The sequence below is a fragment of the Lagenorhynchus albirostris genome, chromosome 5 (assembly GCF_949774975.1).
Source record: "Lagenorhynchus albirostris chromosome 5, mLagAlb1.1, whole genome shotgun sequence".
Lineage (NCBI taxonomy): Eukaryota > Metazoa > Chordata > Mammalia > Artiodactyla > Delphinidae > Lagenorhynchus > Lagenorhynchus albirostris.
In genome coordinates this window covers 16,589,257-16,614,857 of record NC_083099.1, presented here as the reverse complement: position 1 = coordinate 16,614,857, position 25,601 = coordinate 16,589,257, and the positions used below count along the sequence as shown (strand labels likewise).

General features: G+C 45.3%; 1 protein-coding gene across 1 annotated transcript in view; it reads right to left on the bottom strand.

Moving 5' to 3' along the window:
* Window positions 1-25,601, bottom strand: part of MINDY4B (MINDY family member 4B) — a 39,323-nt gene that overhangs the window by 10,825 nt on the left and 2,897 nt on the right. Inside the window, 7 exon segments of the mRNA XM_060149496.1 lie at window positions 6,287-6,448; window positions 7,259-7,331; window positions 9,108-9,178; window positions 14,109-14,174; window positions 15,049-15,214; window positions 17,839-17,930; window positions 18,863-18,982. Of these exon segments, the coding sequence (XP_060005479.1) occupies window positions 6,287-6,448; window positions 7,259-7,331; window positions 9,108-9,178; window positions 14,109-14,174; window positions 15,049-15,214; window positions 17,839-17,930; window positions 18,863-18,982 (750 nt within the window).

Here is a 25,601-nt window from a genome sequence, read left to right as displayed (position 1 = left end):
GTTGTGCTTTTTTCGCTGATTCCTGGTGACAATTTGTGTGCTCATGGTTGGACTCTCATCTCTGCCACCTGGATCCTGAGTTGATGTAAATTTTCTCAGTGAGTTTGCAGGGATGTTGTCATGTTTGCGGGGCACTACCTCAGTGACTCAGTGGTAGAGAACAGTGGGTGGAGCTTCATCTGGTACTTTGAGGGTTGGCTATCTTCCTGTCAGTCTCTTTAAAGGGAAAGTGTAAAAAGGGAAGAGGGTAGGACTCGGGTGGTGATGTGCTCTGCCAGGGCTGCCGGGGGAATAAATCCAGCAAGATATAAATGGCTTCAGTCCCTTCTAAAAACCAGAGTTGATTTTTCTTCTCTGTGGCAGGTGCGAAGGTAATGTAAACCTCCTAAGGTTTTCCAGATGGTGTTAGATTCCAACTGCTTTATGTTCTCACTTAGGTATTGGAACCTCACACTCAAACCTGTACCTTCAAATAGAAAAGTGACGGGAAGCTTCAAAATAGTGCCTCGTCCTGAGGGGAGCTGGCTGTGTGCTGCAGGAACCAGCCGTCTGTTGGGCTCTGGGGGCCTTGCCATGTCATCTAATGAGAGCTCCTTTTTCATTTTTTAATCTCACCCGCTGGGCTGTGACATTGGGACTGAAAGACGTGTGTTTTTGCAATCTCTGCAATTTTGTCACCGAGTAAGAAGAGATTCACTTCGGGAAGACAGATGCAGTGGTACAGGAGGGGTTTCACCTCGACAGCAGAATCTGTCAGGCAGCACGTTGGTTTTCTTTTGAACTCAGAAACCTTCTTATATTAGGTTTCTATTACCAGTGCCTACATAGAATCTTCTGATTTAGAGCACCCACCCTAGGCAGGAGTCCCTAAGTACCCATAAAAGGCTTAAACCTAGATGCTTTTGGCATATTCACGTGTCCTGTGCAGAGTCACCATGCCTCAGAGCAGAAAGGGAGGGGAGTGATTGTGAGATCCTCAATCCAGTGATGCTTAAAGCATTGTCCTAGACCCACATCTGGTTCTTTTCTGAGCAAACTGTTGTTCTGCAAGAAGTTCTATGATAAAATGTTGTGAAATACTAGACATCTGTATGCACTGCAGTCAGATGGGGCTTCTGGTTAGCATGTCTGTCTCTGAGTGCCACTGAGCTTGTCCTTCTAGCACGTAAGTGAGAGTTGTGGTCTGACAAAGCACAGGTGAAGTAACAGATACTTGAAAGGGTGCGTGCTAACAGTACCTGCAGTTCATGAGCAACTCAAACTCACCACTGCTTTAACCTAGAAGTCAGTGGAGAAAGTTCTAGATGTTGAGCACGACCGTCATGCATTCTAAAACGGAGCTGTGATCTTGCCACCATCTAACTGTTGTAGTTCAGCATCACTGGACCTGTGATTGATCTCATAGATTATGTAATACAGATCTACATCTATGTCAATACATTGATGTGATCGATTACAAAAGTACTTCTGATGATATAATGCCAAGGTGACATTTTGTATTTACCACTTTATCAGAAAACAAGCCAAGATGATCATGACAGGCAACGTGGCACAGTGGGCTGAAGGGGCCTTGGAATGTAGCTGGGTCTGGGGTCAGAACCCTGGCTCTGACACTTCCCTAGCTGGTGGCCTAGGGCAACTTCCTATACTTTCCTCAGTCTGGATTTTCTCATCTCTAAAATGAATGACCAAACAACAGCCAGTGTACTTGAACTAACACTGATTATACCTTTGAGTGGAAGTGAGGATGAAATGAAAGAAGATATCATTACCAGTGGCTTAGAGAGAGCCTGGCACACAGTACGTGCTCTACACAAGTGGCTGTTGGCACTATAATGACTAAATGAGCTTTAAAAAAATACCATCTTCGGGGATGATGAGAAAATATAAAATTCTTATATCCATAAAATCATTCTATGTAAAAATTATTTTAATAATAATAGATGAGTTGTGGATTGCTCTTATCCTGGAATATAATGAGCTGCTATAGAAACTAAAAAAGCACCTTCAGATTAAATAAACCTTATATGTACACATGTGGCTGCCAAATATAGTCATATATCTCAGTAGTTCAAGTAAGAATACTACCTACCAGCCTATATTTGCTCTTTAATACATTTGTTCTGAAACCAAACTTGAAGCGCACGTTAGAGACAACATAATAAACATCCTCCGGGTTTCAAGCCATTAGTGTACAATTTCAGGCAATTTTTACCGCGGGTAGGGTTCATAGGCGTCTCCCTGGGGAGAGAACACTGACTCTAAGAAGAAAGGACGAAAAGCCACATTAGTCACTTTTCGAAAAGATGGAAGCTTTGATTCCTACATGTGATTTCTACGTAGATTTAAAAGCTAACCTGGCCTGTCGCCATCCTTTGCCCTACTTCCAATCTGCGAGCGGGCCTTTGGACGGTGGTCCTGAGCTCGGGTACATTTTGCCCTCTTCCCAGCAGGAAAGCTCTTATTTATTTTTTTTACCTTAGGCCTCGGTCTCTTGATTGACTTTAAGGTCCCAGCAAACATCCACTTTATTATTGGAAGATATTTTAGGCTCTGCAGGTATTTTTCTTTAGAGCATGATTTAATAGCACTATTGGTCAGAGCTGACTTGTATCAAAAGAAATGCATGGAAAATGGTAGCACTGGACGGCTGTGAATTCTTGACTCTCTGAGACTCTCTCTCTCAATCTCTCTTTCTTGGAGCAAGGGCAGGGGTGGTGGTGGTGGGGTGCGTAGCCTTCGATATAGTTTCTTGTGTTCGAGCAGCTTAGTAGCTATTTAGCAAACACCTGTTTAATTGTAATTTAAGATAAGGTTTGAAACTTGCCCCGAAAGCCTTGCAAACGGTAAAAAGGAACAGAAAGCTGTCAACCTTTCTGATACTGATTGAAAGAAGATGCTCTTTCTTGTAATTTCAGTTGAAATAGCTAGTTTTCCAATTCTGCACGCCATGGATTTAATCAGCTAAGTCTAACAAGATTTTTTTTTTTTTCTGTTTTTTAGAGCAGTGATTCAGGCAGGGCAATTTTGTCCCCCAGGGGACGTTTGGCAATGTCTGAAGACATTTTTCGTTGTCACACTGGGCGGGGGGCATAGTGGGTAAAAGCCAGGATGCTGCTAAACATCCCATAATGCGCAGGACAGCCCCCATCACAGAGAATTATCTAGTCCAAAATATCAGTAGTGCTGAGGTTAAGCAGCCCTGTTCCAGAACAGAGGTTTCTAACCTTGGGTGCACATTAGAATCACCTGAAGACTTAAAAAAAAATTCAATGCCCAGGTGCTCTCCAGCCCAGATAAACAGAGTCATACTCTATGATTCCAACTAGGTAACCTTCTGGAAAAGGCAAAACTATGAAGGCAGTAAAAAGATCATTGGTGACTGGGGTTGGGGGGGACGGAGGGCTGCACAGCAGGGCACAGAGGATTTTTAGGGTGGTGAAACTACTCTGTATAATGCTATAATTGTGGATACGTGTCATTGTACCTTTGTCCAAACCCAGAGAATGTAAACACCAAGAGTGAACCCTAATGTAAACGATGGACTTTGGATGATAACGATATGTCAGTGTAGGTCCATCAGTTGTAACAAATCTACCACTCTGGTGATGGATACTGGTAATGTGGAGGCCATGCCTGTGTAGGGACAGGGGATACATGGAAATCTTTGTAAATACTTTCCACTTTGCCGTGAGCCTAAAGCTGCTTTAAAAAAATAAAGTCGCTTGAAAAAACGAAACTCTCCAGGTGATTTCAATGTGCAGCCAGTGTCAGGATCGCTGTTATTTGGTTTTTATTGCCTATCCTTCCCATAGCACTCAGTTTATGTACGTGGTATTGGCCCATGTATAACTCCTCTTTGTATTGGACACGGAATCTCACAATCAATAGATGCTGAATGAACATGGCTGAATAAAACACTCTACTGTTATTCCTTATCATCTATTATGAAGCCTTATGTGTGGAGAGGTCATTCAGGCTTTCCAAACAGGCTTCAGCATTCATGGTTTTGTTTGCTGTTCACATCAGTCATGTGGTTGCCGGGCAAGTGTTAGGACATTAGTCTGTGGATGAGGAAGCAGGCTCAGAGCAGGTAAGTGACTGGCCCAAGTCACACTCCTGTGAGTGGCAGGGCAAGGCCTCCAGCCAAGTCTCCTGGTTCTCAGGACAGGGCTGTTTTCCACGTGTTATGGGAACCTTCTCACTTTTACACCAGGTTTCTAAAGTATGGTGCACGTGCCCCTTGGTGGCATGTGGCATGGAAGTCAGGGCACAAGGGGTGAACTTTAAAACAAAACACGTTTCCTTATTTATTTAATATGTATTAGAAAAAAATAGCATATCAAGTCCATAGTTTGTATTACTGCTGCAGAAAACGTTAGATTCAAATTGTAAAAGTGAGATGATTTAAAGGAAAATATTAAGCAAATAACAGCAGAGGTGGTGCAAAGATATAACAAAGCTTTTGAATTACCTACTTAAATGACAGAACTATGAGAAACACTTTAAATCTTTGTAGTTTAAAATGAGGATACAGTGAAATAATATTGTGAAAGAGCTTTGTAATAGTAGGCAAAGCACTAAAATTGTTGTGGTTTTTGCACCCTCACTCCTTGAAATTTGCCCCCAGTGTATCCTACCAGACTGAGTCTTGACCTGTTACTGGGCTCTGATTGGTACAGAATGCTTTACCATGGACCTCAAGTGACCATGCATGGTTGAAAGAAAAGAAAAATATGTAAAATGAAATCTGTAAGTCCCCTATTTCTGGCTTAGTTTTCCTTGTCATTATATATATATATATATATATATATATATATCAAATTCTAAGATGAATTCCCAAATTGTCTGGAACAAACGATTAGGAACTTTATAATAATAACAAATCCATTCTCTGTCTAGGACATATTCAAAGTACAGTCTTCACATTCATACAGTGAAAATCTTTGTATCCATTAAATGTGATGAAAGATATATATTCATTGGCATATAAGGACGTTAGTGTTAAATGCAGGGTTCAGAGGAGTAGGATAGAACATATTTATACGAGAAAGAGAAGGAAGCATTTCTGAGAGGATTGACCCTGGGTGATGGGATTGGGTTCATTTCTTTTGCTTTTAGCTTATCTGTCACTTCTCATTTTTTCTTTTTCTTTTTTTAAATTGAAGTATAGTTGATTTACAACGTTATGTTAGTTTCTGGTGTCATTTTTCTATGATGGACTAGATTTCAAACTCAAGGAATACTAGGTAAACTTTTAAGACACACTTGTACACAAAATATACTAATTCTGCGAAAGTCAGACTCTACGTTCCCAGTGCTATCAGACGTGATTTGTATGTGTTGTGAGATGCTGATTTCATGATTAACACATTGTAGCTGGAGCCAACAGTAGGAGGAAAGACAGATGAAGCTATGGATATAAAAGGACATTATAAAGTGTAAAGCCCTGTACGTTGAAAGGGATTTTGAGCTGGAACCAGGAGAGTGAAGGACAGGCTCTGAGTAATGGGGCCTCATTTGGTGCTGGTAGGCGGTGAGCCTGGGGGGGGTTGTCACCATCACATTGAATTCCATCCCAGCTAGCGTTAGGGCCGCTTCAAGGAAGTGTTGGCTTTTCATAGAATCTGCCTTGCCTTCCCTGGGTTTTGTAATGGCATTTTGGTGAAAATATCACAGAAGCATCTTTGATTTGTGGTTCGGGTGGGTATACCTGCTTCCTCACTCTCTCTCCTGGTTGTTTTTACAGAACCACATCTTACTTAATTCTCTGGCTGTGCTTTTCAACAGCACAGTCTACTTTCTGGTTGTCAGAGGTTGTACATCCCCTGAGCTAGAAAACTTTTTGAGAGGTGTTTCGTAAGTGGGATTCCCTTTTTTTTTTTCAGTTATTCTTTTTAAAGCTTTGAGCGATAGATAGAATATATGCATTCATGTTTGCATAATACACGGTTGGGAAGGTAACCATTCTCTGCTGACAGTATTGATTTCTGATGAGTGGGGAGGCCAGGAGACTTTATTTGTATATTTCAAGTATTGTTTAAAAATTATTTGCATATTACTCGTATTACCTATACTCTGTATACATAAAAATATATAAAGTAAAATAGGAAGCAAGTATACTTGGATATTTCCATTTAGTCGCTGAAAAATCTCCACGTGTGTCTATATGTGCAAGTGGAAGGCATGCAGGAAAGTAGTAAAGGAAAAAGTAAGCTCCGATTTGAATTGCCTTGTCCAGATAGTGACACTCTGGTGGTGTGGTTGAGAATTGGAACACACTCACCTGTGAAAGTCTATCATCCTCTGAGGTGTCCTTATGCCACTGCAAATAGCCGACGTCACTGCGGGTCAGGACCCCACATAACGTTTCCTGAGACTTTCCTTTCTGATAGCCATTAAAGACGTGTGGACTGGCTCTTCCAGTTAAAATCATGTTCAGAACTGCCTAGATGACACATTTTACAAATATTTACATTTCAGGTAGCGATGACACAAGGACTTAATTTCTTTTTTCTTTTAATCATCATAAAATGTATCATTTTTAGTGAAAAGAATGAAATCCCACAATATATAATTCTGGGAAAACGTATGTCATGAATGTTTGGTAGTGTTAAAACAGGAGTTTATTGATTTTTTTTTCTTGAGCCATGCCCCGTAACTCCCCATGGGACCTTCCTCCCTTCATATTTTTTTTAAACTTAGGTTTCCATAGTTGTGATTGAAGCTGCATGAAGCTAAGAAGTTTTCATAGTGCTTTTCTTTCAGTTATTAGGGACTCCTGGGCGGTCTTGTCAAGATATTTTCTAATGTTTCTAGAATCTCAGGGATGGCAGGCTCTCAGAGGTAAACTAGAAAGGACTGTAATGGAAAGTGGGAAGATAGAATCTGATAACAAACTCAGGGGAGCATCTTAGTTTTTCAAAGATAATTTGATCACTCTTCACTTAAGGAGAGAATATGCTTAGTTGAAAGGAAAAAAAAAAAAGGCCTAGGGCTTCCTTGGTGGTGCAGTGGTTGAGAGTCCGCCTGCCATGTAGGGGCTGCAGGTTCGTGCCCTGGTCTGGGAAGATCCCACATGCCACGGAGCGGCTGAGCCCGTGAGCCATGACCGCTGAGCCTGCGCGTCCGGAGCCTGTACTCCGCAACGGGAGAGGCCACAACAGTGAGAGGCCCACGTACCGCCAAAAAAAAAAAAAAAAAAAAAAAAAAGCCTAATTGAGATGCTACAATAAAAAGGCAAAGTCTTCCAACCCACCCGCCTGCACAGGAAACCTCCAGCATTTGGTCATAGCAGATGAGTGGTGGAGACGTCCAGGTCCTTCTGAAGCCTGCAGAGTGGGAGAAGCCATCAGCACTCACGGCCGGTGATGCTCCAGGGACATGCAGCCTCTCCTCCCTCCGCCCCCCCAACGCAGAGCAGCAGTGACTTGGGCTTGCCTGGTCACTGTCCTTCCCATGTGCCTGGCACGTTTCCATCTGTCACTGGGAAAGCTTCTAGGACTGGGGCTGCAGAGGTGACGGGGCAAGCTCTGGATGCCGTTGGGGGAAGCCAGTGATAAGTGGTCAGGGAGGAGGACGAAGCGGCAGACCTCACACGTTAGAATCCCTGGGTGTGGGCTCCGTGTGGGTGCTGGGCTCTGTAGCAAAACTGTTTGCGCTGAGTGCCAAGGGACACTTGACTTAGGGCGGTGACACGTGACCCCTCCAGAGAGTGCTGGCCCAAGGCAGAGTTGACCAGACTGCTCAAGTGGAAACCACCAGCTGGGGAGTTAAGCCCATGTCTCGGCTGAAGCCTCTACTGTTTCACCAGGGCCAAGGGGTCAGGGTTCCACCCAGGACAGTATAATATCGAGGTGGAAAGTGGCTCGTGTTGTCGCCTGGAGGGAGATGCTGAGCTGTAGGAGCTGTATGTGTTCTTGAACGAACCTGTTCACAGGACTGGAAGGTCAAGCACTTCTGTGAATAAGACCTAAAGACGTGGGTCAAGCATCAGATGTAATTCAGGGCAGTGTTTCCTAAATGATGGCATGATGTTAGGTGGTATAGATATGAGCATTAAAAAAATTTACAGTAATGTGTTTAATACATTTTTTCTTTAGCACAGCAACTACGTGATTTAGAGGATATTAATGTTTAAGAAGAGGATGATATCTAAATGTGTGTTGATTTTGAATTTTTTCTTTTTTTTTTGGCCATGCCACACAGCATGCAGAGTCTTAGTTCCCTGACCAGGGATTGAAACCGTGCCTCCCCTGCAGTGGAAGCACAGAATCGTAACCACTGGACCACCAGGGAAGTCCCAAGTGCGTGTTGATTTAAGGATATTGTTAAGCAAATAATAATATAGATCATAAAAGTATGATATGCAAAAGACAAGTTTTCAGGAACTGCTTCAAGGCTTGAAATCCTTCCTTTCTGGGGGCCCTCTGTTTCTCTCTCTCTGACTCTCAAAAGCTTACCCTTTTCTCAGGGTCCAGAAGAAAGTCTGTTTCTTCCCAGAAGCCTTCCTTGGCCACCTTATCTGTTGGGGCCCCTCCCTCCTCTGAAATCCGTTAAGATTCATTGTCTCTGTACTTCATTTGGCACGTTAAGTACCACCTGGGACTGCTCAGTCTCTCTGTGTACCCCTGGTTTTTCCCAAATTGGAACCTGCAAGGAGGTCAGGGCCATATTCTCTTTTATTGGTATTTCCCACAGTGCCAAGAACTGTATTTCCCACAGTGCCAAGGGCTTTGCATTTCATAGGGACAAAATAACTATTTGTGGATATATATTTTATTGTACATAGAAATCATAAAATATTTTCATTTATGAAAACTGTACAAATAAGCCTGAGTGGTATCTGCCAATATTTATAACCACAAGAAAAAGGAACCTACTACTGTGCTAGAAAAGTAGATTCAGACTTTTCTGATGACATCCACTCTCCCACGAATATGGCCAAACTGACTACAGAAAAGGATGAATCAACAGAAGAGTGTCCACTAGAAAAAAATTGCACTCATGTCTCCAATAAGGCATGAAAATATTTTCCAACACGAGAGCATTGTTTATGTGACCCCAGAGCTATAGGAAATACCTGTGCAAATATTTGTAGAATTTACCTTTCAAATGTTCTGGAGAAGATCAGGCTGTAAAGAAACAAGATGACACCATGGCTTCCTTCTCCTTTGAACTATTTGAAAAACAAAGGAAAAACACGTTTGCATAAACACAGTGCATCTCTGTGTATCTGTGGGCATGAATTCAAGGATTTACACCTGAGAGATTTTTTCTAGCTGCCGAAAGGACCATGGGAGCTCTCTCTGCTTCTCTAGGTCACCTCCACCCTCAGATGCATCCTTTTTCCTTGCTTCAGGTGTGCCAATGGCACCATCATTCTCTTGGTTTTCAACCCATCTTTCCTCCACTTCTATCATGTGATTCTCTTCGAATCATGGCTAAGACATAGTGTATACTTCCTCTCCATTTTCCAGCGTCTATCCTAGCTCAGTTCCTCAGAGCTGCTCTGGCTGGCCCTTATCCAGCCTCCCTCCATCAGTGCATCCTTCCTCATCATCCTGTTAAACTCAGGGGGAGCAGAGAAGCTTTCTAGAAATAGTTTTGGAGTTATACAAACCAGAGTTCAAAACCAGTTCTACTATATTAACTCCAGCTTCTTTAAGTTTCAATCTCATCTGCAAATGTAGGTAAAAAGACCCTTTTCCTAGGATTGTTGCAAAAGTTAAATGAAATAATGCACAGGACCTACTGTAGTTCTTAGAACATGCTAGAACCACAGCAAAATTACTGTCTGTCCCTCTCTAATGCACTTCTCCCTGTCTCTTTTCTTGGCCAGGTTACTTTTCTGCTCCGAACTTTCCAAAGGTGCCCTGTGAGCTCCAGGATAAAATCCATCCTCATTCAGGGCCTCTCACTGGTTGGCCTTAGCTTTGTGTCAATACTCTACCTGCAGAAAAGAAGCTCCTTGGCTGGCTTTCAAGGTGCCCAGGGTTAAAGCCTCTTCTTTAAAGTCATTATATCAGGAAGCCTTTTGCTAAAATGCATGCACTTTTCCTTTTGTGGATTAATTTGTCCCCTTCACTATCTATGCCCTTGCAGGGGCTGGATCTTCAGGCAGGAGAAGAAATTTCAGTGCCCACAGAAGCCAGATGGGAACCCAAATGGGTGTACGCCAGGACGTGAGGGAAACGGGGAGAGGTGGGGCCCGAGGCAAGGGACAGCACTTGTGTGTCAGTTTCCTGTTGCTGCCTTAACAGACGACCACAGACGTGTTGGCTTAAAACCACAGGAATCCATCATCTCACAGTTCTGGAGGTTAGACGTCCAGCCCTGGTGTCACTGGACTCCATTCAAACTACTGGTTGGCCTGTGCTCCTTCTGGAGGCTATGATGTCTCCTAGCCTTTTCCAGCTTCTAGAAGCTGTCCTTATTCCTTGGTTCATGACTCCACATCACATAGCCTCTTCTCCTCTGCTTCCCTCATCACATCCCTTTTTCTGAATCTCCTGCCGTCCTCTTTCTCTTACCTTATGATTCATTGGGCCCATCAGAAAAATTCAGAATAATCTCCCCATCTGAGATCTTGAACTTAATCACATCTGCAGAGTCCTTTTTACCAGTTAGGTAACATCATTCAGTCTATCACAACTTGTCTAATGGGAGTCACTGCTCCCTTTACCAGCTGATTGAAGACATGCTAGAATACAGGCCTAGTGCTGTCAGAGTTTCTGATTTTGGGTGGGAGTGGGGAGGACGTAAACATTTAGTTTTTGTGTGTGTTTTTTTTTTTTTTTTTTGCTGCTCTGTGCAGATTGAGGGGCGGCTTCACCTTAGTTCCCCGACCGAGGATTGAACCTGTGCCCTCAGCAGCGAAAGTGAGGAGCCCTAACCACTGGACCACCAGGGAATGCCCGAACATTTAGGTTTTTACGTGGAATTTTCTGATTTTTTTTTTTTTTTTTTTGCGGTATGCAGGCCTCTCATTGTTGTGGCCTCTCCCGCTGCAGAGCACAGGCTCCGGATGCACAGGCTCAGCGGCCGTGGCTCACGGGCCCAGCCGCTCCGCGGCATGTGGGATCCTCCTGGGCCGGGACATGAACCCGCGTCCCCTGCATCGGCAGGCGGACTCTCAACCACTGCGCCACCAGGGAAGCCCTCTGATTATTTTTGAAGTTCACCAAGTCGAGTTTTTAAAAATACAACACCATATGAGCTAATGCTGCAGATCCTATGTAATAGATGTGTTAGTTTCCTAGACCTACCCTACAAATGGCCAGAAATTTGAATGGCTTGAAACAGTAGGAATTTATTGTTTCACAGTTCTGAAAGCTAGAAGTCTGAAATCAAGGTGTCAGAGGCGGGCCATGCTCTCTCTGAAGGCCTTAGGGGAGGATCCTTCCTTGTATCTTCCTAGCTTCTGGTGGCTGCTGGCAGTCCTTGGTGTCCTTGGTTTGGGACAGTCTCTGCCTTCATTATCACATGGCATTCTCCCTGCATGCGTCGGTGTCTATGACCAAATTTCTCTCTCCTTATAAAGATACCAGTCATTGGATTAAGGCCCACCCTAATCCAGCAATGACCTGATCTTAACATGATTACATCTGCAAAGAAACTCTTTCCAAATAAGAACACATTCACAGGTACTGGGGGTTAGGGCTTAAACATATCTCTTTTCTGGGGAGAGGGGAGACGCAATTCAACCCATAATAACAATAGGCCTACTGCCCACATGTAACCCTCAGACCTCTAGCTTGTGATCTCTGCCTGAAGACAGGGCACAGAACGGCTTCATCTTGATAGTGAATGGTGTTTGGTAAAGGTCTGGATGGGGGCTGATCACACACGCAGCCCCGGTTAGGGAGTGCCCTTCAGAGGAGTATCTATGCATCAAGGTGCCCCCTCACTCAGGAGATGGTGCCAACCCTTTCCCCGCGTGGCTATGGTAATGGTCAGCTTGGGTCCGCTTGACACCACTCTTGTGCAAAGCCCACCTGCACCATGCAGTCTGATTCTGCTTCCTTTCATTACTTATTCCAGCTCAACTCTTAGTCTTTTTTTTAAATTAATTTTTATTAATTAAACATTAGTTTAAAAATTAAGTAGAGTTGAGTTACAATGTTGTGTTAGTTTCTGCTTTACAGCAAAGTGAATCAGTTATACATATACATATATACTCTCTTTTTAAGATTCTTTTCTCATATAGGTCATTACAGAGTGTTGAGTTCTCTGTGCTGTACAGTAGGTCCCCATTATCAACTCTTTGTCCTTGAGGGGGAAAACCTATGTATAGCTCTAGCTCTAATCATCTTATTCTCAACTCTGGCTACACTTAAGAAGCCCTTGCAGATGTGAAAGACTTTCTTATTGAATCAGACTCTCCCAGGTCTGAGTTGAAGAGATGGAAGAGAGAGAGGAAAGGGTTTGCCTCTGTTTGCTGGCAGAGTCATTTCTTACATGGTTCCTCTCCATGTAGCCCCATTAAACATCTCCCTCTACCACAAAAAGTCCCTAAGCAGGCTTCTAGCTTAACATTTCATGTCAGGTATTTAAAATCTATCATATAGCTTCCATTAGTTTCGTATTGCTGCTGTAACAAATTACCATACATTTAGTAGCTTAAATAATACAGGTTTATTATCTTAACAGTTCTAGAGGTTAGAAGGCTGAAATGGGTCTTACTGGCCTAAAATCAAGATGTTAGCAGCCCTGCATTCTCTCTGGAGGCTCTAGGGGAGAATCTGTTTCTTTGCCCTTTCCAGCTTCTAGCAGCCCTGCCCACGTTCCTTGGTTCATGGCCCCCACCTTTGACCTTCGATGCCAGCAACAGTGGGTGGTACTCTTTTCACATCACATCAGTCTTCCCCTGTCTTACGCCTTCCTCATCCACATTTAAAGTCCCTTGAGATTACACTGGGCCCACCCGGATAATCCAGGATAATCTCCCTATTTTAGAGTCATCTGATTAACGAGCTTAATTCCTCTTTACCATGTAATGAAACATTCACAGGTTCTAGGGGGTAGGGTATGGACATCTTTCAGGGGACCATTCTTCTGCCTACCACATAGACCCAAGAGAGGGTGGGGGAGGACGGTCTGGGGTAACTAGTTTAAGCAAGACCATGTAGCTAGTGTGTGACTGAGAACTCATGCCCAAGTTTTCTGTCCCTATGACCTTTGAAAGGAATGGGGTTGTGAGTTTCATGAATCAAATTTTCCCTTTCCATACAAGCCACATTTATATGGCTTCAGGGTTACTCTAATTTTCCTCTGCTACATTGTAAGGTTCTGATTCTTTAGAAAATCAACTTTCATTTCTTTATCCACAGAGGAAACTTAAAAAAGCACCTTCCTGGGGCTTCCCTGGTGGCGCAGTGGTTGAGAGTCCGCCTGCCGATGCAGGGGACACGGGTTTGTGCCCCGGTCCGGGAAGATCCCACATGCCGCGGAGCGGCTGGGCCCGTGAGCCATGGCCATTGAGCCTGCGCGTCCAGAGCCTGTGCTCCGCAACGGGAGAGGCCACAACAGTGAGAGGCCTGCGTACCGCAAAAGGAAAAAAAAAAAAAAAAAAAGCACCTTCCGTTTTCCACCATCCCTATCCCCTACTTTGTGTCCTTCCCACACAGGAGGTGGGGGAGATTCATTGCAGGGGAGGGCATTGTGTGGAAGGTGCTGATAGAAGATGTGAGAGGGGGCCACCTTTTTCAGACTGGCAGTCATTTTTCTGAGCCAATGTGAATGGCCGTTTTGGCAATTTAGACTACCATTTTTGTGTTTTATCCCTTAGATGAGGCAAGGCTGCTCTAACATTTTCTCTTCCCATAAAAGCAGTCTTATTGTATATGCCCTCTATAGTATTATTCTCTGGGTTTGATTAGCCAAGGAGAAAGAGGCATTTGTGAGAGGGCCTGTGTGTGATCTGGCCTCTTTCTAGATTGTGGGGAGGGAGAGACAGGTTTCTCTTTCCCTCATTCTGCCCTCTCTTAGTCCTCAAAATGACCTGCTTTTCTTAACAAGCATCATTAGAAATACACTTTATAAAAGGAAGAAGATTCCTGTACGATCAGTTCAACATAAAGGAATTATCTCAACACTTAAATACCTACACACTGTACGTGATCATAGATGAATTTCTCAGTGGCTTCTTTCTCTAAAAGTTCAAACAGCTGGAGCTATAAATCAGAAATAGAAGATAAAAATGAAAAGGAAGATGAAAGTTATATCTAGAAGATGTCAACTCACTGTTAGTACCTCAAGGGAGTTCTTTGTTTCATTGCAAAATCATATTGCTAGAAACTGACATATACACAAGGCCATGTAAAACGTACATGGTAAGACTGGGTGGCCACTGGCCTCACTTTTACATTCCTCAGTTTTAAACCAATATGGTATCTTGAGCAGGAAAACTGTAAACAGATTTTTTCCCTAATAGGTAGAATTTAGCCAAGTTTAGAAGAGTGGCTATGGAAATGGAGTTTATGATAATTTCAGGCATGGGATAGTCTTTAAAAAAATTTTTTTTTGTTGAAGTATAGTTGATATACAATATTATATAAGTTACAGGTGTACAATATAGTGGTTCACAATTTTTAAAGGTAATACTTCATTTATAGTTATTATAAAATACTGGCTCTATTCCCTGTGTTGTACAACATACCTGTAGCTTATTTTATATATAATAGTGTGCACCTCTTAATCCCCTCCCCCTCTGTTGCCCCTCCCCTTTCCCTCTCTCCACTGATAACTACTACTTTGTTCTCTATGTCTGTGAATCTGCTTCTTTTCTGTTGGGTATGGAGTATTCTTGATCCTGGTGAATTCTGGAAGGAGAAATTCACAGCAGGCGTCTCTATTTTGGCTGCTTGGATTACTTATGCCCTTGATCCTGGCCTCTTTGGCAGGTACCTTTGGCCACATCAGATGCTTACATCGTGGAGGTCCACCCAGGAGCATCAGTTCCACCTCCAGTTCCATGGTGAGTCTAATACTCACCCAGGCTTCACCATCCTTTATCTGGTAGGACAGGACGGGCAGGAGTGCACTCACCCGTTCAGTGAAACCGTCCCCAGAGTAGTCAGGAGTCGGGGCGACGTAAGTGTCCTCAGTGACAAGGCAGATGGTGGCTTTCCGAGCTGCTCCTACGGCCCACAGGATGCCTGCGAGCGCCGCGGCCAGCGCGTGCTTCTGCCCCTGCTTGCTCATCGCGCACAAACTTCAGCCCGGGGGGGGTGGTAGGAACGCATTGCAATGAGTGTCCCCTAGCTGAGGGCCTGGGCCTCCACTTTCATGGACCCTTCTGAGTATAGGATGGGTCAGTTTGGTTCCTTCGTCAACCTACACTGTGAGAACATTGTGGAGGGCCTCATCCTCTCTGCCCGCACTGAACGGGCATCCTCACCCCAGAGCATTAATCCTCTGGTTTCTCCACTGATCCCTCCCTGTGCATTACTGTCCCTGCTGAATCTCAACACTGTCTTCTCTCCTGAATTCCAGCCAGGCTCCATCCAAACTCTCTAATCTGATAACACAGGCCCTTCCCGAGTGCAACCCCAAACAATCCTTCCAGTTTTATCTCCCAGGTTTCCATTTTGCAAACCCTCTGCCCCAGATGGACTAGTTCCCTAGACATAGTTTCTGCATTCTACCTCCATGCTTTTTCTCATGTACTTGTCTGCCTTTAATATGCAAGTTCTCTCTGTTCTTCCTGACTGATCACGTCCTACGAATCATTTGAGGCCCACTTCCCCCTTACTAACTTATAGTTTACACTCATCTGGTACTCACTGGGCCCAGAATTGTTCTAAGCACCTAACACATATTACCTCATTTAATCCTTATGACAACCTGTGAGGTAGATGCTATCAATATTATTAGTCCCATTTTAGAGATGAGGAAAGTAAGACAGGGGGTTGAGTACTCTGCCCCTGGTCATTCACCTTTAAAGCAGTAGAGCAGTGATTTGAATGCGGGCAGTGTCCCTCCTGACTTAACCATTAGATGGTTCTTAACCATTAGATTCCATCAAATAATCCCAGTGGGTGAGAATTCCCCGGAAATGGGAGCCAATCTTTACATCACAGACCTTTCCTATGCTCATTTTCTAAATGTTTAACATTGACAACTGTCTTCCTGGTGAAGAAACACATGACAGAGGTTAGTGAATGAACCCAGCCATGATTTACAGCCGCGGTCCCCAACCTTTCTGGCACCGGGGACCGGTTTCGTGGAAGACAATTTTTCCACGAACGGGTGGGGGGGTGGCTTGGGGATGATTCAAGCACATTACATTCATTGTGCACTTTATTTCTATTATTATTACATTGTAATATATGATGAAGTAATTATACAGCTCACCATAATGCTGACTGGAGGTGGAGCTCAGGCAGTAACGCGAGCAATGGGGAGCGGCTGTAAATACAGATGAAGCTTCGCTTGCTCGCCTGCCGCTCACCTCCTGCTGTGTGGCCCGGTTCCTAACAGGCCACGGACTGTTACCAGTCTGTGGCCCGGTGGTTGGGGACTCCTGATTTATAGAATCCATCTAGCTCTATGGTGATATCGAAATCAGTAGCAGGACCCTCACACTCCAAAACCCTTGTCCAAGGTAGAATGAGAGTTAAACAAAGTGCTGTGAGACTGCAGGGGCAGGAGGGAGAACTTGTGATGGGGAAGGTTCAGGAAGGCTTCATGGAGCAGGTCGATAATAGCAATTACTCATTAGCATTTATGTGATACCTGCCACAAGCCAGGTACTGTGCTAACTGCTTGCTATTCATGGAGCAAATGCTGTATGTGTTCCATCTAGATCCCTTGGGATCCCTTTTACTCAGTTGGTGGACATGCCCCCCCCCATTGCTTTGGGCACTGCTGCTAGGGGCTCATACTTCTCAACTTTCTCTGATGAATTGGAGCCACCTTCCCTGGAAGTGACTGGGAGTTGTGCCACCTTCCCATAGGAGGGTCCATAGCGGATGCCGGATGAGGGTGGGAGGTGAAAAGGCCCCGCCCCCTTATCTGCAGATGGAGCAGTTGCCCCCCAGAGCTCCCACGGATCAGGCGGAGGCTAGACATCACTGGCAGCCACAGTCCTCCTCTGCTTCTCCTCCTTCCCTAGCCTGCTCCCCTGCTCTCTTGGGGGTTTCTCCTGAGGGCATTCATTCCCTTAATAAATCACCTGCATGAAGAATTCCCATCTCTGGCTCTGCTTTTAAGGAAGCTGGTAATTCACGTTCTTAGAATAGATGAGACGTTCAGTTCCTGTTCTGGGTGATAAGTTACCCTGCCTGAGGGTAGGTAGATGCCTTTTAATTATTTCTGTTTCCTCTAATATCATAGAGTTTGATAGGGGTTTATTAGCATCTAAGAACAAAATAATTTGAACTGATTTTTTAAATAGGCAACTACCAAACACTGTACTTTGTCAGCGTGATTAAAGAGGAGGATGAATCCTTCATTTATTAGGTTTGTCATCACCCCTTTTGTTCTCTCTCTGGAACTGTTAGTTTGGGACTTCCTATCAAATGTTGTCAGGTAAGCCTGTCTGGAGACCTGGTGCTTCGTCTCCTCTGTCAGGGGGCTCTGCAGTGGAGCATAAAAACTGTCAGTGTTACCCCTGCCACTGAACACTGAAAGGGACTCTGGAAGAGCTCTACCTACTCACGAAATTCAGTCCCTCTGGGAGAGCCAGAGCCATTTCTGTCTTACGAGGCAAGTCCTCTTATGAGGCAAGTCTCCTTCCTGAGGCAACCTGGGGAATTTCCCCTGGTGGTTATCTAGCCTACAAAGGTTCTCGGGAAATGGGTAATTCTTTGCAAATACTTTTCATAGGCCTCTTACCTGAGAAAGTTACAGTCTTTTCCCTTCCTTGTAAACAACAAATATTTAATGATGCATCCTTGTACAGCCATCTGAATGCTCTGGGCACCTCCCTGAAAAGCGGAGGGGCAGCAGTGAGGAGTTTACAATGGTGGTGGAACCCTCAGGGCCCACGTTATAAAAGAGAAGTCTTGGAAATGGATGTCATTATTTATTCTTCTCGGCAACCTTTTCCCTTCTGGGACACAGCATCCCCTAGGCTTAGTGAAGGGCCACTGTTCTCTACATGTGCCACCCCTCCCCATGGGCTGTGGCTGGGCTAGAATCTGCAATGACTAGCTTCTCTGTGGAGCCCCATAGACGGGCACCCCGGGATGCCTGTCCCCCTCCGCCCCACCTTCACTGGGCTCATGCCTCATGTTCAACCGTTAGATTTGCAGGAGGTAAGGAACCAGTCGGCTAGCTCTTGAAATTCTGCCTGGCTAGGAATCAATGGTTTGAATTATTGAGGTTTTAAACAAGCCAGAAGGAAACTCCTAGATCTCTTCCAGCCTCTAGATTCTTAGGAATGCTTAGGACCTGGAGAAAAGTGCCAGGAAAATGAAAATTTGGAAGAGAGTGGGGAGGAGTTTGAGACTTTGTGACATCTTAGATAGCGTGTCATAATTTTCAAGAGTCTGTTATCATTTAAGGTTAAATTTTAAATCGTCGATATGTTTCTACATATGATGATAATGAAAACATGCCTCGTATGGAGGAGGATGGAAGGAAACACAGACAGGGAGCATGGGATTAGGACTTTAAAAAATTATCACCTGGGCTTCCCTGGTGGCGCAGTGGTTGAGAGTCCGCCTGCCGATGCAGGGGACGCGGGTTCGTGCCCTGGTCCGGGAAGATCCCACATGCCGCGGAGCGGCTGGGCCCGTGAGCCATGGCCGCTGAGCCTGCGCGTCCGGAAACAGTGCTCCGCAACGGGAGAGGCCGCGACAGTAAGAGGCCCACGTACCACAAAAAAAAAAAAAAAAAAATTATCACCTGCTATTACCTTTCCCACTTCCAAAGCGAAAGCCAGGTCAGAAAAAGGATCATGAAACCGGAAATAGGCCTTTGTCCAGTCAGAGCTGAAGACCTGGGCTGTATTTCCAAAGAGGATCTGGCGCAGTTTCTGAAAAGAGGGGAAATAAATGGTTCAAACAAGACACAAGCCCTCAGCAAACAGACTTAAGCAAGGTGGTGAAACCATGGAGGAGGGCCTGTCCCCTTCCTGGAGTCAGGTTCACACATTGCTCTATTCCCTGATTGTAATTGTCCAGCTCTGTGCAAAAGGTTTGCATAGGGTTCACTTAGGACATTTTATCCTGAAGACTGAGAGTGTCAACTCTGCACCTTTTTATCCCCATCCGAGTTCTGTCTCTGTGTCTGTCTCACCCTCCATTGCCAGCCATCTTCCCTGTACCCCCTTAAGATCCATGACGGGCGACTACGCTCTCCTTACGGCTCTCATTCCTCTAACCATGACACTGTAATTCCTATCTCTCCCACGTTAGGGTCTTTCTCTCTTGCTCCAGAAAAAAGGAATAGGCAGGACTCTGATTCCAGCAGTCTGAGTACAATAGTGGTGTAAATTGGTATTAAACAAGCAGCCTCTGTTTTTTTGCCCTAGAATCTTTAAGTTTTTTTCTGGATACTCTGCAGCATGTTAAGATTGGAGAGGGTCTTTTAGAAAATCCCAGAAAATTGGGTACAAGCCTTTGTAAACCAAACCCGTGACAAAAAGGGAATCCCTTTATAATCAGAGGCATATTAATCATTCGGCTTGTGCTAGGTCCCGTGTGGGGTTTGGATATGGAGAGAGAACTTCCGACTGAAGTACTCAGGAGGGCTTCGTGGAGGAGGTGGCATTTAAACTAGGCTGGCAGATGGTGTCTAGCATTTATTGAGTATTTTCTGCGCACCAGGTACTGGGCTAAGTGCTTTGCATTCATTATGTTAATTCCATTCCTTGAGAAAGGTACTGTTATCATCCTCCTTTTACAGGAAAGTATTTGCCTAAGGTCACCCAGCAAGTCAGGCAGAGCTGGTATTCATACCCATGCTAACACCACTGATCTGCCTCCCCAGCTTTAATCGTGTATGTACCATCCTTATAACTGCTGTCATTTTTGTATGCCAATAATTATTGAATTAATATTTCTCATTAGCTTGGGCCATTCTTTTATAACTTAGAAAACATTTATTTAAAGCATTTCTTTCTTTCTTTCTTTCTTTCTTTCTTTCTTTCTTTCTTTCTTTCTTTCTTTGTTTCTTGGTGGGGAAGTTGGCAGTTTCTCATTTATTTCAAATCAGTTCACCGTCATTAAGAGCTTACAAAGGGTCAGATATGTGCATTCTCTCATTTAATCCCCATTTTACAAGGAAACATTCATTTAAATAAATAAATAAAGCGTTTATTTAAAAGGACACTTTATACCACATCCTTAAATGAGAATCAAAATCACTTGCCATAATAAAAAAAAATAGAGATATAACGATGTTATTAGATTATGCTAGAAACCGTTGCCTGTGAAAGCTCTCTGACTGAGCCCTGCGCTCTTCGTAATTAAAAGGGAGATAAGAGGTGTTAAAGAGGTGTGAATGTGTGCTGCCCTTTACCGGGTCTTCTCCCTGGCCTGCCAGAGGGGAGAAGGGGCTGACTTTCCCACGAGGTAACTCAGTGCTATTCCGTGTCGCTTACTGCCATATCCCCAAAGCACCCCATGCTCCAGCACAGGCACATGGCCCACACTCTGTGACAGACCACACAGTGGTCTGTCGCCTGTAAAGGCGGGGAGGCTGGGTAGAGAGAGAGATCTGCAAACACACACACATGGTACCAGGGTATCCAGGGACCGTGAGTGGTTCACTGGGTCTAGAACACTGTGTGTTCTGGGGCCCCAGGGCAGGAAGTCAGTGGAAGCTCAGAATGGAAAGTACCTTGGGTCTGATCCTGGAGGGCTTTGAATATCACACTCAGGCATTTGGAGCCAGCTGAAGAGTGTGGACAAAAGGAACATGGAGCCCAACCGGTCAGAGCCAGGGTACCTCTTCCCAGCTGTGCAGAGCGTGGGCTCTAATGGTTTCCGAGAAGGACAGGTGCAGGAGAAGCATGCATCTGGAATGGTCTTCCCCATCTCAAACCAGGGTCTGGTTCCATGGCTGGAGTTTATTTCCTGGCCACCTCTGCACCCACCCTCAAAAGAAAAGATTGCCTCTACGGAGAAATAGAGACAGGTGCATTTCAGAATAAGCAAGAGCCTAGAATTGCACCTGAAGGAAAATTATCTGTCCGGTGGCCATCAAGGAGAGGGAGGAGAAGGCTGCTCTTGGGAGACACAGACTTGGTGTGCACCGCAACCAAAGAGGTGCACCGCACCAACCCAGGACATCCCCAGCAGAGCCCTGAATATGGACAGAAAGTGTCTCCCTGACATCAAGACTGCACAGAAGAAAACTGCTCACTCCTGACTCCAGGGTTGAGAAGCCCCAGCTCTGCTTGGACATGCCGACCACATGAACGGGGACAGATTGTCAAACCTCTCTAAGGCTTTCTTTGCTTATCCTGAAATGGGGATAACCCCTGCTCCGTCCCCATCACTGAAATTGAAAGCTACCACTGCAAGAGGAGAAGTAAGGAAAGGACTGCGGGAACCATAAGTGCTGTTATTACCTTTGTGAAAACACAGCCTGTCTACACTGGAACCTCTCATGTTGCATGGAAGAAAGTCCCAGCCCAGATGGAAAAAGCCCAGACACTGGCAGGGGTAAGGGAGGAGAAGCCATGGATAATGTGACAGCCTAAGACAATTGTGGCTAAGAAAGCTGAGAATTCAAATTCAATTAAAAAAGCTCAGTAAGCCAAATCAAACTCCCGTTTCTTCACTTTGTTAGTTTCCCAGGAATACCTCTCTTCCCTGATTGCTGTGATGATGATAACGATGGTGATCATTCTCTCTGTCTCTCTATCTCTGTCTGTCTGTCTGTCTGTCTGTCTCTCTCTCTCTCTCTCTCTCACACACACACACACACACACACACACACACACACACACACACACACACAGGTCCTGGATCATTCTTCCCAACAGATTTCATTTCCTTACCCTGACTGCCTTGTCCATTGTCCCTTAGAGGGACCTCTTGTGACCACCTGTCCCCGTCCAGTCCTCTCCCACATGCTCCCTGCCCACAATTTTAAGTAGAATAATTTGCTTTGAAGCTCCTTCCCTAAATCTTTTCCTGCTTTAGAAATTACTGGACCATCATGGAATCAGAGAGGTTAGAATTACTGCGTCCTAAGAAGACATTTCTAAACCAGCCCATCAAATAGAGTGGTAGTCTCTTTACCTGGTTGCGTTCACCATCAATTTCTCAGCATCTGGTGCAGTACCTGGTACCTAGTAGGCTCGCAAGAAGTAGTTGTTGAATTTTTAAAAATCTGATTCGGCTCTCTTGTTTTACAGTTAAAGGACTTGGGGCCCAGAGCAGTGAAGTGGTATGCCCAGGGTCACATAGATAGTAAATGGTAGTGCCAGGAATCAAATGCAAGCCTTTCAACTGGTACCAGTCAGGGTCCCAGCAGGAAACAGATGGCACTCGAGTCAGGATAATTAACTTGAGGAAACTTTAATTCAGGGACCATTTACAAAGATGTGGGCTGCATGTGGGGCAGCAACAGCGGCTAATGCAGGGCCCCAGGGTTAGCAAGAGTGAGAAGTTTTTATGTCGCTGACACCTGGAGGGCTGGAAGGGATAAGAGAGTCCTGGGAGAGGACTGCCTTCTGAGGAGAGGGATTCAGCCAGCTTTGCACACCTGACTTCATTCCCTTCCGTCCCTCCAGACTCCCTCCAGGGCTCCCATTGGTCAAACTCAACAGGAAGTCAGAGGAGGGAGCCCTACTGATGGGGTGAGTACAGCTCAGTCTGCAGCGCAGAAAGCAGGGTGGACAGGGGTAGAGTATGCTTCTGAAGGGGCACACAAATGACACCCACTACCCTGTACAGCGATGCCTCTCTTGGGGATCACCCAAGAGGCAATGAATGAATGAATGAATGAATGAATGAAACATCTACTGAGGACCATCTATCAGCCAGATCTATGTTGGGGTTACCAGGCTGTGCTTCCTTCTCCCCTAAAGCCAGCCCATTGCCTGTTACCCTCGATTAGAGCTTCATTTTTCTGGTTCTCCCCCAGAATATTTTGATCTCCCAGTATTACAGTTTTAATATGATCCTGCTGGGTGATATTGCAAATACACTAGGGGTTTGTGTATTGGCTGCTGATAAAAGAGGCAATAGGAATGTATTCCAGGCTGGGTCCTGCAGAAGGGCCTGACTGTGAAGGAGGATGAAAAACTCCTGCTGGTGGGAAGCACAGCGGGGGAGGGGGTGTTGCTGTGGAAGAGCCCAGAGGAGGACTCTCACCTTCTCCGATGATGCCACCTGGGCCAGCAGCCTTGCCCGCCGTCCATTACACCACACACGCTATAAGACGTGCGGCTGGGGGAAGGAAGAACCCTGTGGTATTGGAAATAGGGCAACAAAAGGCGAGAAACAGGAGAGCTGGGGAAAGCAAAGGGGCATTGGCTGTTTTGCCCACTGCCTACTTGCTCAGCAGATTCCCAGCAAAAAGTGTGTACCAGTGTCAGGAAACCCTATGAATCGCAATTCCAAATGGAGGCGGGAAATGAGAACGGCAGAATGACAACGAACAGCACCCTCATGTGCGTGCTAGGATCCAATCGCTCTAATAATTTGCCAGGCGGCTGCACGGCCAAAATGTCGATTAGAATTGGTCAAGCTTCCAAACTGCCTCCCTGGACACGAGTATTCAGAATCGCAAGGCTCATCATCTTGAAATCCCAGGGTGTGTTTAATTAACGCTCCTGTTATTTAAAGGATACATTATCATCTGGTCCTCATAATGGGAATACGTCCAAATTTGTTTTTTTTTTTTTTTGAAGAAAGATCAATTCTCTTTGCTTCTGGGACTTCCTGAACCCTCCATCAGGTCTGATTCTTTCGTCTCCCAGCCTTTTCCAAAGGGAGAGAATTACCTTGGAAAAGTCACTGAGGAGGTCTCCAATTGCATCATGTCTGTGTTTGTAGGCAAGTGGGAGAATTCAGACCCAGACTCTCCTGCCTCCACGATATAGAGAGGAACTAGAAGACTTTGGAAACACCTGTGAATGCCTTTTTTTTCCTGTTTTTAAAAGGCATGAGGGTGTTTTTAGAAATAGATTGTCCGTTCACATGGTTCAAAATCCAGAGAGTACAAAAAGCTATGCTGAGAAGACTCCCCCCAACCCAGGGCCCTTGCCCCTCTCCCTCCACCTACTGTCACATTTTAGGAAGTCTTCTGGAATTTCTGTGTGCATATACAGGCAAATACGGTATCAGTGTAGAATCAGCTTTCTCTATTTTCCATACAAAAGGTAGCCTATTTCCTGATATGTGTAAATTTTAAAATGACATTCTCCATAGAAATTCATTAGTAGCCAATAATACTTTTTTTATTAAAGTGTTCATTAAAAACCTTTTACAGTAAAATGTGTATACACTCGGCCCTCTGTATCTGCGGATATGGGGGGGGGCAATGGTATTAGGCCATTTTCTGTAAGGGACTCGAGCATCGGAGGATTTTGGTTTCCTCTGGGGGCTCCTGAAACCAATCTCCCGAGGATATTGAGGGGCACTGTAGTTGCTCTAACTACTGTTTCTACAGCACAGTGTAGGCAGAATAACCACTGAGCCTGGAGATGCTAATAGGATTACACGTCACCTGTCTTCATTCCTCAAAAGGAGAGTGATGAACTAGACACCTAAGACACAAGTTAAGGCACCATCCAGGAACGGTGCGGCCAATGAGCAACGTGCAGCATCTCAAGAGAGCCCTGCCGGCCTGTCTTCCTGTGACATCTGGCACTGGAGCACAAGAGGGAAGGTGGATTGAGGCAGAAAGATCTGTGAAGATAAGAAAGAGCACGTGGGCCTCCCAGCACGTTTGTGCCGCGACCACGGCAGTGGAGGGAGTTGCTCTGTGAAGCCTGTGCGGATGTGCATGATGAAAAAGAACACGGGGGCTGTAGTCCCTGTGTACGATGATGTCACACCTGGGGAGCCTCAGGAACAGCTACACTGAGGGTTAGAAATACTGCAGTCGGGGCCAGCCTGGCCTCTGGGCTCGACAAGCAGGCGGAGACTGTGAGGTTTCCCCAGAGGGGGTCTGGCCCCCACTCCTGCCTCTCATCAGGGACCCTGCCTCAGGGCACAGAGCTTTATGTCCGTGGCAGGTCTGACCGTAGGCCTTGCTGGTCTTTACCCAGAAGACCAGGCTGGTCCCGGGTGGGTTCTGCAAGCGTGCCCAGGTGCAGGGCCGCGTGTCCTCAGAAAGGAAGTGCTTCTTCCGACTTTTGTCCTTAGGGCCCCAAGGAGAGGTTTCTGCCTAAGTATCTAGAATGTGGTCTGGAGGCTGAGGAAATGGGGTGAATGTGGGAAAACTGTCCCTAAAAGCCCTGGTTTTCACTATGATTGAAAGGGCCATATTACAGGACAATCCTATTGGCGGGATCTCTTACCCTCTCTGTTGCTTTTTCCCTGCCTCGACCCCTGGCTTTACTTCCCCAATTCCCGATCATGCCTCTTTGACCATGACAGCTGGTCCTTTGGCCATTCGCCAAGGCATTGCCCCCAGCCCATGCAATGAGGTGTGTCTGGGTCTCTGCCTCAGCCCCTCTCCCCAGCCCTGGT